This window comes from Tachypleus tridentatus, chromosome 6 (assembly GCF_004210375.1).
Source record: "Tachypleus tridentatus isolate NWPU-2018 chromosome 6, ASM421037v1, whole genome shotgun sequence".
NCBI lineage: Eukaryota > Metazoa > Arthropoda > Merostomata > Xiphosura > Limulidae > Tachypleus > Tachypleus tridentatus.
In genome coordinates, this window is record NC_134830.1 from 19,858,979 (window position 1) to 19,874,997 (window position 16,019).

At 32.7% G+C, this 16,019-nt stretch overlaps 1 protein-coding gene across 1 annotated transcript in view; it reads left to right on the forward strand.

Moving 5' to 3' along the window:
• The window catches only part of MED27 (mediator complex subunit 27), a 43,933-nt gene that overhangs the window by 16,120 nt on the left and 11,794 nt on the right, over positions 1 to 16,019 (forward strand). Inside the window, exons 3-4 of the mRNA XM_076503623.1 lie at positions 548 to 678; positions 3,608 to 3,701. Of these exons, the coding sequence (XP_076359738.1) occupies positions 548 to 678; positions 3,608 to 3,701 (225 nt within the window). The remainder of the gene's footprint in view (positions 1 to 547; positions 679 to 3,607; positions 3,702 to 16,019) is intronic.

Genomic DNA, 16,019 nt, shown 5'->3' on the forward strand with positions numbered 1-16,019 from the left:
TGTAAACACCTTACATACCAGTAGAAGTATACGTTGTATACATTAATATGGATGGTTATTAGGAATTATGTAATTAGAGCTGAGTAAAAGACTCAATTATGTATGACCATTGGTTACGTCAGGTTGTGTCACTTGAAATAGTCAATTAAATTTTAAAGTGGGTTAATTAGTAAAAGAAAGTTTTAACATGATTATTTATAAAAAAGAAGTGCCTTTTCTCTTCTAGCTGTGAAAAGATTAAATATGCCATGAAAATATGAATAAATTTAGAATGTGAAATTAGTTTTTCTGATATTTTAATACATTTTTAAAGTGAAAAATATTCAGTTTTAGAGATTTTTATACATAGCAATTTCTTTTGGGTTTTTATATTTACAGTAATTAATTTCTTAAGTGGTGCTTTTGAACAAACTATAACTTGTGATATACATGAATATCAAAAATATATTTTAAGTTATAATACATAATATTTTGATAAGCTACAATGACATTCTGCTAACTGATTATGTTTAGAACTTTGGGTTTAACTTTTAGCCTTCCTCTACAGGTACATGAACACTCAAGCCACGCACATGCCATACTTACTCAGAACTCTTTGAAGCGGTCAAATGTGAATCCCTTGCTTCTTGCTAAGAGAGTTCGAAGGACGCCTCATAATGGATACAACATGTCTCCCCAGTAAGTATGCTGAATGTTAGACATTTCAAGAGAAAAGATAATGTTTCTAAATATTGGAGAAACAAATGAACAAGATTAATTCTTTGATATGCACGTAATTCAGATTTATTATCTCAATGATTTTGACTTTTGTGTTATATGGCATTTCTAATAATTATTTAATGTAAAAAGCATTTCAATTAAGACAATGTTTTAATTCATTTGGTATAGTGAACTATCATATAATTAAAATAATAGCTTACAATGTAAGAATATGTATAGAATATTAGTATGTGGATCTTTTGAAAAGCCCACATTAATGTAGTTTAAAATAGTGTTTAAATATATTAACAGCTTTGATGTAAAATTGGAATTAGTCTGAAATTTTTTGTTACATTGGTACTTTAGTGTTGTGCTTATTGTTGTTGATGTTTATTATTGATTTTGCCAGGTTACATGAAGGAAACTTGATTGGTGATGTAGTTTAAAATAGTGTTTAATTATATCAAAAATTGGAATTTGAAAGTTTTTGTCACTTTGGTACTTTAAGTTGTGCTTATTGTTGAAGTTTATTATTGATTTTGCCAATTTACAGGAAGGATACTTGATTGGTGATGCAAAATAATGAGTAAAAGGTTAACTTTCCCACCTTCAAACAGCTGTATCAATAAAACAGAAAAATTGTGGCAGTTTTTAACCCTAGTTGATCTATTTTTGTTTTCTTTAAATTTATAATAACTAAAACTTCATAGCCTTTGTAAGTGTTTCCAATGTATTGTTAAAATCATTTTAATACAGTCAAATATGAATAATTTCAAGCTATGTATTTTATGTATGATTGACATTTATTTAAGTTCAGTGTAAACACACGTCTGTGACGTAGCCTAGCCATACACAATAATAATGTTATGATTGATAACATTTCCAGAAAGAAACAAAAATATGTATTTGTTGAAAACATATCTGATCAGTTTAGTTCAGATGCTTCTATTCAACATTTTGCAGTTAAATGTATATGTATACTTTGAGAATTGTATGTTCAAGACCCATCATACTTTACATGATGTATTTCATGACATAGATAATTTATAAATTACAGTTATGTATATTGACTCTTATTTGTTTTGAGTATTCTACAGGTTAGGGGAAAACGGTTTGGGGGAAATTTTCTTATTCTTTGAAGAATGTTTTGACATGTTTCTATTTTATTTGTGAATTTCTTTTCCTCATCAGCACTTGAATTCTAGTGAAGAAAAGATGGGAAATAAGCATACATTAATATTAAACAAATATATCATCTTTTTTTATCTGTTTGGTTATTCAGTGCCACTTAATCAGTTTACTTATTGATAGTTGGTTTATCAGCCATCAAACTGATAAATTCGATTCAGCTGAACTGAAAAGAAAATTAGCAAACTAAAGTAATTTTTGCCATTTTAGTTTCTAGTTATTGTTTGTTTTGTGTGCCAATCTTTTGGAAATCATAAAAGTTTTTTTATCACTTTTTAAAAATAAGCAGATTGATTTAAATTATCACTTTTACTGTAATGAAGTGTCATAAAATGTTTATTAAATGCTGCCTAAAACATACTACACACTAACACTTTCAAACTGAAATAAATAGCACTTCAGTAAAGATTCTTTCTCTTAATGAAACTGACCTAGTAGCACATGATGAACAAGGTATATTAAATACTAGAAACATGTATTTATCGGTAAATAATGATGTTTGAATTATTATTATCAGTCTTATTTTGAAGTAATATCAGACAACTCTTGAGACTGAACATTATATTTTTTCTTCATAATTATTATTTTATATATATATAATACAGAGTGCCATCTTGCTAGACCTAAAGCTTGATAGTTCTTAAAACCAATTATTTATGTTGTCACATTTGTGATTCAATTATACATTGTTTGAAAGTTCAGTGATAAAAAGATTAGGTAACAGTAGGAAAAGTACAAAAGCTTCATCCAGTTATTATCATTTGATTAATTAGTATTTGATTAATTTTCATTTTGACATGTTTCTAAGCCATATTGCCAAATTTTCTTTTGCTGGGAATTTGTACAGAGGAATGAAAGGTGAAATATGAAATTGTAAGATTTGTTGTATTAAATCAGTTATTATATAATATTCCTATTTTTCTTTCTTTTTTTGAAAGAGAGAGAAAAAAGCAAATAATTTTTTCACATGTTTTATTCATTGAGTTAAAAATGTAATCCTTTAATTATTTTTATTATTAATAAATCAGATTTAAGAAAACTTTCTTTCATCCATTTCTTTTATCAAGACTATATATATATTAATAATCTTCATAATTATTCTATACTGTTGAAAAATTAATACATTTTTATTTTATGTGGATGAGAAAGGGTTATGGTTTTATAAAAGTATGTTCTGACTGTTTATTTAAGTTCCGGTTTGTTTATTCAGTTATAGTTTAGATTAACTTTCATTAGATTCCTAATTGAAGATCTACAGTGACACATTTCAGTGATTTTTGTTTTCTTCAGGCAGAAAATGTACATTTAATGGATTAAGTTAGACTTGACCAAACAGCTCAGGAAGACAAAATAGTAGAAACAGTTTCCATAATATTATCATCATTAGTGATAGTGTGAAGCTTCATTTTTGGTTTTGTAATGTAGATTTTTCTAGCATTGCATAAAGTTCTGTACATGTTGATACAATATGAGATTGGGATTCTTATGTATGTTCTCTTTGCTGGAATAAAAACCCAAAAAAACATTTCTACTTCTGTTTTGTTTTTTATACATAATGATAAATTGTTTTAAAATAATTGTATTAATACCTGTCCTTTCTTTTAATATTTTTCTAATTCAACTGATTTAGAGATTTTTGCAAGGATTCTTTTAAATTATTATTGTTATTTCCTAATTATTTGTTGTGGTTTTTATTATGTGACTTTCATGAATGTTTTAGAAATGTGGATACTTTTATTACTGGACTTCAGAGATTATTTCCAGACATGACAGTTGATGTATTGAGACCATTTGGCTCATCTGCTGTATTAAAGGTATGCTCAACAATGCTCAGTTGTACTGTGCTAGTTAGAATTTTTTAAATAGATAGTGCTATGTATAAGGTTTGCAGTTAGTAATAAATTGTTCTAATAAGAAAAATACGCTTATTAAGAAAAAGAATTCATGATTTGAAACGTGGTAATAGTTTAATATATATATACATATATTTCCTTTTATTTCACTTCATGGTACAAGTATGTACTACATGTGTCAACAGAAAAATCCATAGACCAAGTGATTTAAAGCAATACAAGAAATATTTTGTATATTCAGTTTATTAAGGTTTAAATGTAAATTTAAGCTACATGCTTTATAAGATATACATTGTTATGAAAACATTAAGGAGTACTTGGCATTGATAGAAATTTCAAAGGAAAGTAAGATTATTTAAAAAAACTAAAAATTGATTTTCATTGATCAGTAGAGGCAAAATGATTTGGTTTAGTCATGATATGATAAATAATTCAGTATTCAACTCATAATAAAATGTCTCAATATGTTTATAGCAGTACCAGACACTACTATTTATTCACGTGTATACCAGCATCAAGAAAAAAATAATAATTTTTGTAAATACAACAACAGTCATATACCATCAACGGTATAGTGTTTAATATTTTATGTCTAAAACTTTAAGAAGTCAGCATTCAATATTGTCAGAATAGTGTGAGAAGTCATGTGAAACAACACTGATGCACTCATGTTTAGGTTTTAGTCTGCTGAAAACAAGTTATTGGAATTCGAAACAGCCTATTTATGAAAATAATTCTTTTGTATTGAATGGTACATCATAATCATAATGTAGCAAAAAGTACCAAAATATACAGTGTATCAGTTATTGTTTTCATTCCTGTTGATGAATCATGTCCGTACACTGTCTCGTGCTTTCAGTATCCCTTTCATTGGAATTTTTTAACTGTTAATATTTTTCAAATATAAGATTATTGTGTTTTGAATACTACTATTTGAATTTTGTGACTACAATTTTATTAGAAACAAATTTGTTTATATGTTTATGAAAAGGAGAGACCTATTATAATAGACCTTTAAATGCTGGTTACTGTATTTAAACTCAAAAAGAGGAAATCAGTATTGCCTATGCAGTAAGAAATTATCTATGTATAAGAAAATAAATAAACAGAAATTATACTTGGAAAATAAAAATATAGCTACAAAACAAATATCCAACATTGGGGACAAAATTATAGAATGGGTCATTGTGTAATGTGCCCCAGTTCTTGAAGGTACCAGCAGAAGTAAGACCCATGTTGCATTAGGGGTATATTGTCTATTCAGTTTAAGCTTAGCTTTGCTGGCTTCAAATGCATATAAGCAGAAAAAAGTAGTATATACAGGTGTTCTATTCCAGTGCTTCTCAACTGTATAAATAAAAAGGATGGGGTGAATGGCAGGGTGGTTGAGTATTATTAAGTATACAACTAATTCTGATACAGTACATTGCATCCATTCACATAAATACCTAGTCTCATTCAGTGATGCCCTCTATATGCAAAGAATTTTTTTGCATCCCACAAGTTTTGAGCTCCCACATACCCCATTATCAACATGGTTCACCTGCTTCTCAGAGTAAATCATCATGCAACAATTCTTCACTAGTAAGAATGTGAATCCCTCTATCCGATCCTACCAAACTATTTCTTCTAGTGCTTGTGTTAAGATGTTTTTATTGTTCTCTTCAATCATGTTTTTGATTTTTATGACTTAGTGAATTTTTTTAAATTTTCTCAAACCATTCTGTCCTTTATTCTAAAGTGAAGTTGTTCTTTTCATTTTTACAAAAATTCATCAACTTAAAGATAACAGTTTTTATTTCTTTATCCTAACATGTATTTGATCATTCATTTTTAACAATGAACTCTGTTACCACTTTGGAGGTAATACCCTTCTGCCAGCACACTGACACAGGTTGCTGGTGTGAGTGTGGGAGAAGAATTATCAGCTTTCATTTATGTAAATCATTTTTGTATTTATTATTATAAAGTAACTTGAAATATTTGATTAAGATTTTTTCATCAGTCATTAAAAATCAGTTTTTGTACCAAGATATTTGTATTAAATACTAAGAATTGCAGATTGCTACAAATTTTACAATATCAAGGACTTTCTCGTAAAATGTTGTATGTTGCATTTGTTTATATATTGCAGTTTGACAAGGGAAATATAGAAATTTGAAATATGAAATCATTAACTTATCATAAATATTAATATAACTATGATTATTAATTGTTTTAATATCTGTAAATGTGCTTCAATATTTGATATGGAGGAATTCTCAATTGTACAGGATGTGTTACCATTATAATTACTTATTACTGGACTCTTAATATTAACTAAATTATCCACAGTCCTTTATAATAATGAAAACAGTTCCAGATTTGTAAAATTATTTATAAATTTCTATTTCCATCTTGTAGTATATGTATTAACAACATGACTTGAACAGTTAGACACCATTGTATACCTACTTTAATTATCAATAGGCATATGAAAGTAAATATTATATAAGCAAAATCTGAATATGTTTTAATATTATATTAGTAGTAATAGTGATTTCCTACTTTTATAGGTGGGTGAATAAGTTGAATTATTAACAAATTTTTCTATTACCAAATCATTAAATGACATACTTGTAATTAGCATAGTGAAATTGCATGTTCTATCTGCTAGTTGTGTTTTATTTAAGTCTTCAAGAGTTTTTAAGACAGATTTGTTATTGTTAATTATATGCAAAATATGTTTATTATTTACATTTTGTTGTAACTTAAAAATTAATTTAGTAATTTCCTCAGTAAAAATGCAAATTGTTTAATATAATTTACTGAAGTAGAGATAAAATGAAATTTAATGGAAGATTTATGTAATTTAGGTGTTACATAGAGATGCAGTAATTGAATATGGATTTCATTTAATATCAGATTTCTTTTGAGCTTTTAACAACTTTTTAATAATATCCTCTTTAGGTTTGTTTTGCAATTTAAAAAGTTTGTTTAGTATATATCTCATTAGTTACAGTTTGTGCATAAAAACATTTACAGGTAAAGTAAAAACTACAATTGATTTCATTGATAGGCACAACAATATATTTTATTTTAAGGATTTTAGTTTTAAGTTGAAAATAAGTTAAATTTATTGGATATTTATTTAAATTAATAAAAACTAATTATTCTTTAGTCATATATTAATCGTATATTTCCATTCTAAAACCAGTTTGGAGAATGTGTAGATTAAGTTTTTATCATCTATGCTTTTTTTATCAATAGAATTTAAAATGTTTTATGTTTTACATTTTTATGGTTATTCTTTATTTATAACAGTTACCCTTGATTCACAATAAAGAATTATATTTAATTATATTTAAATGTGTAGTAATAATATGCTTATGAGAAAAATCTGCCAAATAATTTGTATAGCAATCATATGATAAATTGTGCACATTATATCTATATTATTTAAAACTCTTTATAATTATATGTAAGTGGCAGTATTTTAATTTCATATTTTTACTGATAATAAGTTTTGAATATTTTAAAAGAAAAATATTTTGTGTTACAATACAATGCACAATTTTAGAAATTTGAAAATCATTAACAGTGTCATGGTTGAAATTAATTACTATGTGTGATGATTTTCTCATTGGTAATTATTTAAGTATGGCATTAAATTATTTACCTTAAGCCAAAATCTTATAATATTGAAAATCAAATGTTTAGTATAATTATTTTGAAAATTGAATTTCATTAGTTTTTATTAATGCTTTTCACTTTGAAATACTTTACATATATATATATATATATGTTTGTTGAAATAATTAGAAATATCAGCAAGTATATAGAATTTACGACCTAAATTTGTACAAAACTGCATAAAATTGATCCATCTTATATTTACCTTTTCCTCTAATTTTTCTTTTCACACATTTGTTAATACAACCTGAACAAAAGAAATGCAGTTGTTATCGCTTAAGTTTATTACAGTAACATCATTATATTCTTGATTTGTACCAAAAATATATAAAGTTTTGTATTTAAAAATGAAAAGTTTATTTTTTTAATCTGTTTGGTTCTATATTAATTGTGATCTTAATTGAAGCAACAGGATGAATTACGAAGAATTTTAATGCAAGAGAATGCACCACATTATTTTTACTTTGAGATCTATGCAAAGTCGTACATATTTGTAGAGGATTAGAAGTCTGTCTTGCATACTGCATATTGTATGTACCATATGAAAATAAGTAAATTAGATTTCTGTGTTACAAAGGGAGCAATTATATATAATTAGATGGAAATGACTAAGAAGAACATCTTGGTATTTATGTCCAAACATCATATTAGGACTGGAATGCTAACTTCAAGAATATTGATCTATAGTATTCTAGCTATTATATTTCTTTCTATTTTATCTATATATACAAGTTCAATAAACAAAATTACAATTTTATAAAGACAAGTAATTATCAAAATATACATAACCTAGCTTTCTATTCCTGATGACGAGAAACAAAGATGACCTAGGAAGGACAAAATGTTGTTGTCTGCTTATCAGTAGAAGTGTTAATAACCCATACCAACCATTCCAAGATACATACTTGTCTTTATTATAAAATTAAAATTTTTTGTACTTGTTTGTTCCTTTTTTATTAGCTTTATTTTTGTGCATCAGTAATACCAGGAATGAGATGCATATATACTTGTTTTAATTTTATTAATCAGACTCTCTCATAACCTACCCTCAAATCTATTTATATGACCAAAGTAGTGATTATAATTTTATTTATGTATAGTTGGGTCTTGAATAGTAGCACAAGGTGGACGAATTGCAAATTTCTGATAATAGTAGAGGGTGGAAAATGGAATTTGTTTATCTTCATTTTTCATGTCACGTGATCTTCCAAGTGGTTGGCTGTTTAACGTAAAGGGAATGAACATGCACACACCTTTTTAAATTGAATCTCTGCTGATAATAAAATAAATTCATTGTAATGTTAATTATATCAATCATCCAAGCAGTCTGGTTAGTTCAGGACTGGTAACTTGCCAATTTCCATTACATTCAATGGAAACACTTTGAATTTTTAATAGTCCAAAGCCTATATAATGCTCTACAACACAAATCTCAACAGGTCATAGAGTGCTATAATTAGAAATCCCAACCCACAATTGCTTGACTCAGAGTGACTAATGTAAGCAATGCTCACTTGCAGATTAGCTGGGGAAGTGGTGTGGCCAAGATGTCTCTCAAGTGAGTGATACAGACAGATTTCTTTGCCTTGTTGGCCAAAATTTAATAATTGTATAGTCCCGAATAATTATCATACAGGGTAGAAAAGTGCCTGAGAATAAATGATTGTGCATGTATAATTATTTGGAACTCTATAATATCCATTTTGGTACAAGAAAGTAAATCACTGGGACCCCAGATGGAAAAGTATTGTGAGAGGATTAGACCAAAAACACTCATCATTTTTCTGTATAATTTTCTAGAAAAGATGCCTATTTACTTAGATAAAATTTTGTTCAAATGTGGAATTTTGATTAACTTCATAAACATATATAACAATTCAAGTGGCCTTATAAGTATAATAAACTTCAATTTCACTCAGTCAATTCTGTGAAGTAGTCATTGTTGAAACTTTGATGATTTAAAGGTGGTTTTAAATGGGAGATTTTTTATGGCTGTCATTTTGTCTCACCACAATCCATATTATTAAGTACTATTGTACTTGATGTATTTATATATATTTGTTTTTGATTAACTACATTACTTTTACTTTTTGTTCACTATGAAATAAAACAATTATATTTCATCTGAGATTTGGATATGTTTAAAATATATGCTATTCTTTCGTTAACCTCTTTCTGCAAGGGTATGGCATAATTAATCATAGTAAGTGTTATAAGAATATACATTTTCAAAGTAAGGAGATTTTAGCAACATTTACTCATCTCTACACAACAAAGAACAATTACCTTGTGCCACTTTTGTGAAGATGTTTGTACCATGTCTGTACGTATTATCATATATTGAGCTAACATCTGATGTATTCATCATTACTATAATCTTCCATCTTTCTTGGCATTACTTGTCACTTGAATGCAATATGTTTGTTTTGCTTTTGTTCTTTAACTTTTATTTAAACATTATTGACTAATTTCTTGTTTTCACTAGAGCATTTTTACTATTAACCCAACTTGCTACTATTGTTCTTAAAAAAAAACACAAAAAAATGTTTTATGAGTCATTTTTGACCACAGTCGCCTCAGTTCATCAATCCTACCTCCCCAGGCCCTAATCTTTTATTTCAGGAATCCTTACTTTTGCAATTTTAGTAACTTCTGGGATCACTGTGATGGGTAACAGTGTTACTGCCATGGGGCACTAAGTCATTGGTTCTGTTTTAGTTCCTGGCAGCCTTAAGATATGTTTTTTCCTAATATTTCTTATGTGGCTTATGGTTAATATTCCTCAACTTTTCTAGAGATTCAGTCCCTTGAACCTCTTCCCTGACTTGTTTCTTACACATCCTCGATCTGCTTCTTTTCATCTTCTCTTATCTCCTTTTCTGTTTGTTTACACCATCTCTTGGAAACTGTACATTGCAACCTAGACATTCAGTTCTATGTGATTGCAGTCTTAGCTATAATTTCTAGCTATAAGTGTTCCAGTTGACTTTGTATCTATTAATGGTATTTGTTATTTGCTTGATTGGGATGCTTTACTTGTGGGTGTTTACACCCTCAGTCATATTTTGGGGTATTCATCCAGAAGCTTTTCATCACAACAAATCTTTAAGAGGTATTTCTTACACTATAAAAGCTTGAGTTGAGGTTTTATGTAAGAATTCCTCTTTGATTACTTTGGTTTCTTGGAGTTATTTCTCATCCTTAGGAGTATTCCAGGACTAGCCCCTCTCCTGTCATACACATCTGTAATGTCATCTCCTTTCTTGGAGAGCTGGCTGTCATGTATCACAGAAATGACTTATTTTGGAGCTACTCCTCAGCTTTAGTCCACTGAGAATTTGACTCTGTTTCTTTCTTTGAGAACCTGTAGACTCTGTTTGTGCATGATACATGTTACAAAGATGCTTTCTTGTAGACTTTTTGTTTTTTTCACTCAACCTCTTCTTTTTTTCTCAATTATCTTTCCAACCTCAACTCCCAGATCCTGTATACCTTCAGACATGTAGAGTAAACTATATCTTTTCTACAAATTATTAAAGCCTCTAGTTTTGTCATTTTTAAGAATACAGGAGGGTGGTGCCTAGTAATAGATCTCTTGACTTTGAAGAGACTTCTTGTTTCTCAGTTCAAGATTAACAATTTTTTTTTCTGAGTTGGATGCTTTTTCCTGGGTTGTAAATGACCAAAGCTTTTTTGTTCTTTCTTTTTTCCTTATACTGCTTTTCTATCCATCTATCCATCACTTTATCTGGTTTGTTCATAGAGATCAGAATGTTCAGTTGTGGATCTTTCCCTCCAAGTTAGCCATGGAACCATACATTTTCAGTTGAATAATATGAACATTTCTACAGTGGACATATTCTTAGGTCTCATTTGTAGTACTATATAGATGACTTGCTCCTATTTACTTTGTTCCCTGAAGCTTCCATGGCAGCAACCTTCCTCCTCCTTTTAGAAACCCCTTGGTGTTGATTCCTGAGCATGATTCCTGAGGGTTCTGTTCATGCATAGTGACCCATAAAGGGGAGAAGAGGATCCTGGTGGTTGAAGGATCTAACCATAACACACCACTTGGACCTTAAATTCCAGTTGATATGTGGACTTGAGATTTCCCCCAGGGTCAATTGGCTGGTCCACTTGGGCTATCAAGTGTTAGCTGAGTACCAGTGTTGAACATTCTTAACAGGTGTTGTGGACACAAGTATTGTGCTCACACAACCCTGGTGTTACTGCAGTGTCCTTGTTTGGCATTGTCATGCATCCACTCATAGGGCTCTATGGTGAGTGTGGCAGTGAGCACTGAAATATTCTTTCTTTATTATGGATCCCCAAACCAAAAATAAAATAGTGAGAAAACAAATCACAGGTAAACAATCATGCCTTGAAGATTCTAAACAGCATTCAGCTTCAACAACTGTACCTCATTTTCTGATATTACGTTTTTTATCAGGCAAATATTTAGGGAAAATGTCTCCCTTTTTTATTCAGAAGGGACTAGAGGAGCTTGTTGTCTCTCCAAAATCAGTCAAAAAAGTTACATTCTGGGGACACCTTGCTGGTTTCTCTATCCAAGGAGTTTCTGCAGTGAGGCGTATCTCCACTTGCAAAGATGGAATTATGATGCCGACCAGTAGCCTAATTTTGATGTTTACATCACCACATCCACCTGCCACCATGAAGGCAAGTTATCTAAATTGCAAAGTATGGCTATATATTCCAAACCTCCTCAGCTGTTTCCAATGTCAGTGGTTTAGTCACTCAAAAATATCATGTCTTGGTTCCTTTACATGTGCTTGTTGTGGTGGCAAGAACCATGATACCTATGAGGGTGAAGTGGACCCTCATTGTTGTAATTGTAGTGGCTCTCATCCATTTTACTTTCATTCATGCCTTGTGTGGGTGGAGGAAAAAGAGGTACAATGTTTGATAATGGTTCACAATATTTTTTTCTCCAAGGCTCAGAAGTTACTGTTCACTACTCCATCTTGGATGTATACTGCTTCTCACTGTTTCATTGCTACAGTGGGAATGCAGATAGATCTCTGTGTCTCTAATAGAATTGTTTTCAAACTACATGAAAAGTCTTTTGTCCTCCATGGTTAAGATAGTCAATGAGTCAACACCCATTTCTATCCCTATGATTCCTTCCAGCAAATCCCTGGATCTACTTTCTTTGGTTCTGGTTTCAGGTGTTTCCTCAGGTTCATCTTTTTTTCTGGCCCTTAGATGCAGAATGATTATTCTGAAATCTCCTTCTAATTACAGACACCTGCCCACTCGACCCAGGGCAGGATCCATAAAGGTCAATTGAACTCCCTCTAATAAAGAGAATGAAGAAAGGAGACATGATCACAAGAAGAATTCTCTGCCAAGTTCTCTTTTACATAAATAAAAATAGCCACACTGATACAAGACAACTGTTAAGGTTTCTGTTCTAATTTAGATGATAGCAAAGTGCTCATTGATTCTTAACATCCTGTGTGTCTTTTCTTATAGGAAACATTTCTGAAACATGTTCATACAGTCACCCTTTAGCAGTTTTCTTTGTACAAAAATGACAGGTTTTGTGATGGAGGAGTGGCATTACTGGTTAATCAGCCACTTGACACACCCCTAGAGACCATAATGATTTGTATTCCTTTGGTTGTACCATCACCGTTTGTTCTCTCTACCTGTCTTCTGGAGAGACCTATAATCAAGCAGACCTTGATGCTGTCATTTAATAGTTGCTGTTACCCTTTTTAATCCTGGAGGACTTTAATGGACATAATCCACTCTGGTGAGGTGCTGATGTTGATGGAGGGGTCACTCTATAGAGCATATGCTCTTGGATCACAACCTTTCCCTCTTTCATACTTTCATGCACCTAGTCAGTCTTTTACTGCTGTTGATCTCTCGGTCTGCTTCCCTTCACTTTTCATGGAGGGTTGACAGTAACCCACAGGGCAGTGATCATTTTTCTGTCATTTTGAGAGAGACTGGCTGTGGTCAATGCCATCTGACCCATTTCCCCAGTGGAAGCTAGACCAAACCAACCAGTCCTCTGTCACTGCTTTCTTATAACTTGATCCTGCTGTTGTCTGTAAGCCATTGATAGATGACTTTGTGGCAGCAGTGCCTGACTATGTTATCCAGGCAGCTGCTCAATATGTTCCTAAAACCTTGACATGTTTTCCATGATATTTTCATCCATGGTGGAATCCTGCCTGCCACATTAAACAGAAGACTCAGAAATGGGCCTGGTATACCTTTTGTAGATATCCCACACTTTCAAACTGCATCACCTTTCTGTGGGTCCTTGCACATGCTTAGACAAGTAAGACGTTATAGCCAGAAGGAACCTTGGCTCAAATTCCCAATCATCATCTCTACTACCACCAGTTTCAAAGTCATATGGGATAAGATTTAGAAGGTCAATGGGCAGTATAATTCTGTCCCCCATTTGATCATGTTTTCTGATTGCCAGGAAGTTGCTGATGACTAGAGCATTGCCAATACTCTCGACAAAAGCTTTTGCCTGGTATCTAGCATCCCCTATTCATCCTCCACCTTCTTAGCCACCAAGACTTGGCTGATCATCTCTATGACTGTAATGACCCCTTGACACTGGTGGAACTCAAGCTCATTCTTTTTCAGTCTGACAGTACATCGGTCGGACCAGATGAAACACACTACAAGAAGCTGTGCCATCTCTCTCCTGCTTCTCTTGATTCAGTCTGACAGTACATCGGTCGGACCAGATGAAACACACTACAAGAAGCTGTGCCATCTCTCTCCTGCTTCTCTTGATTCAGTCTGACAGTACATCGGTCGGACCAGATGAAACACACTACAAGAAGCTGTGCCATCTCTCTCCTGCTTCTCTTGATTCAGTCTGACAGTACATCGGTCGGACCAGATGAAACACACTACAAGAAGCTGTGCCATCTCTCTCCTGCTTCTCTTGATTCAGTCTGACAGTACATCGGTCGGACCAGATGAAACACACTACAAGAAGCTGTGCCATCTCTCTCCTGCTTCTCTTGATTCAGTCTGACAGTACATCGGTCGGACCAGATGAAACACACTACAAGAAGCTGTGCCATCTCTCTCCTGCTTCTCTTGATTCAGTCTGACAGTACATCGGTCGGACCAGATGAAACACACTACAAGAAGCTGTGCCATCTCTCTCTGCTTCTCTTGATTCAGTCTGACAGTACATCGGTCGGACCAGATGAAACACACTACAAGAAGCTGTGCCATCTCTCCTGCTTCTCTTGATTCAGTCTGACAGTACATCGGTCGGACCAGATGAAACACACTACAAGAAGCTGTGCCATCTCTCTCCTGCTTCTCTTGATTCAGTCTGACAGTACATCGGTCGGACCAGATGAAACACACTACAAGAAGCTGTGCCATCTCTCTCCTGCTTCTCTTGATTCAGTCTGACAGTACATCGGTCGGACCAGATGAAACACACTACAAGAAGCTGTGCCATCTCTCTCCTGCTTCTCTTGATTCAGTCTGACAGTACATCGGTCGGACCAGATGAAACACACTACAAGAAGCTGTGCCATCTCTCTCCTGCTTCTCTTGATTCAGTCTGACAGTACATCGGTCGGACCAGATGAAACACACTACAAGAAGCTGTGCCATCTCTCTCCTGCTTCTCTTGATTCAGTCTGACAGTACATCGGTCGGACCAGATGAAACACACTACAAGAAGCTGTGCCATCTCTCTCCTGCTTCTCTTGATTCAGTCTGACAGTACATCGGTCGGACCAGATGAAACACACTACAAGAAGCTGTGCCATCTCTCTCCTGCTTCTCTTGATTCAGTCTGACAGTACATCGGTCGGACCAGATGAAACACACTACAAGAAGCTGTGCCATCTCTCTCCTGCTTCTCTTGATTCAGTCTGACAGTACATCGGTCGGACCAGATGAAACACACTACAAGAAGCTGTGCCATCTCTCTCCTGCTTCTCTTGATTCAGTCTGACAGTACATCGGTCGGACCAGATGAAACACACTACAAGAAGCTGTGCCATCTCTCTCCTGCTTCTCTTGATTCAGTCTGACAGTACATCGGTCGGACCAGATGAAACACACTACAAGAAGCTGTGCCATCTCTCCTGCTTCTCTTGATTCAGTCTGACAGTACATCGGTCGGACCAGATGAAACACACTACAAGAAGCTGTGCCATCTCTCTCTGCTTCTCTTGATTCAGTCTGACAGTACATCGGTCGGACCAGATGAAACACACTACAAGAAGCTGTGCCATCTCTCTCCTGCTTCTCTTGATTCAGTCTGACAGTACATCGGTCGGACCAGATGAAACACACTACAAGAAGCTGTGCCATCTCTCTCCTGCTTCTCTTGCTGTTCTTCTGGTTATTTTTAACTGGATCTAGGAGGAGAATGCTTTTCCTAATGTGTGGTACCAGGCTATTGTCCCACCTTTCTTTAAGCCTAGGAAGGATCCCAAGATTCCTTCAATCTGTCATCCAATTGCTTTGACAAGCTGTCTCTGTAAGGCTTTAGAGAGGATGATTAATACTTGTTTTGTGTGGTTCCTTGAATTAAACAACCTTCTTTCTCCCACCCAGCATAGATTCCAATGAAAG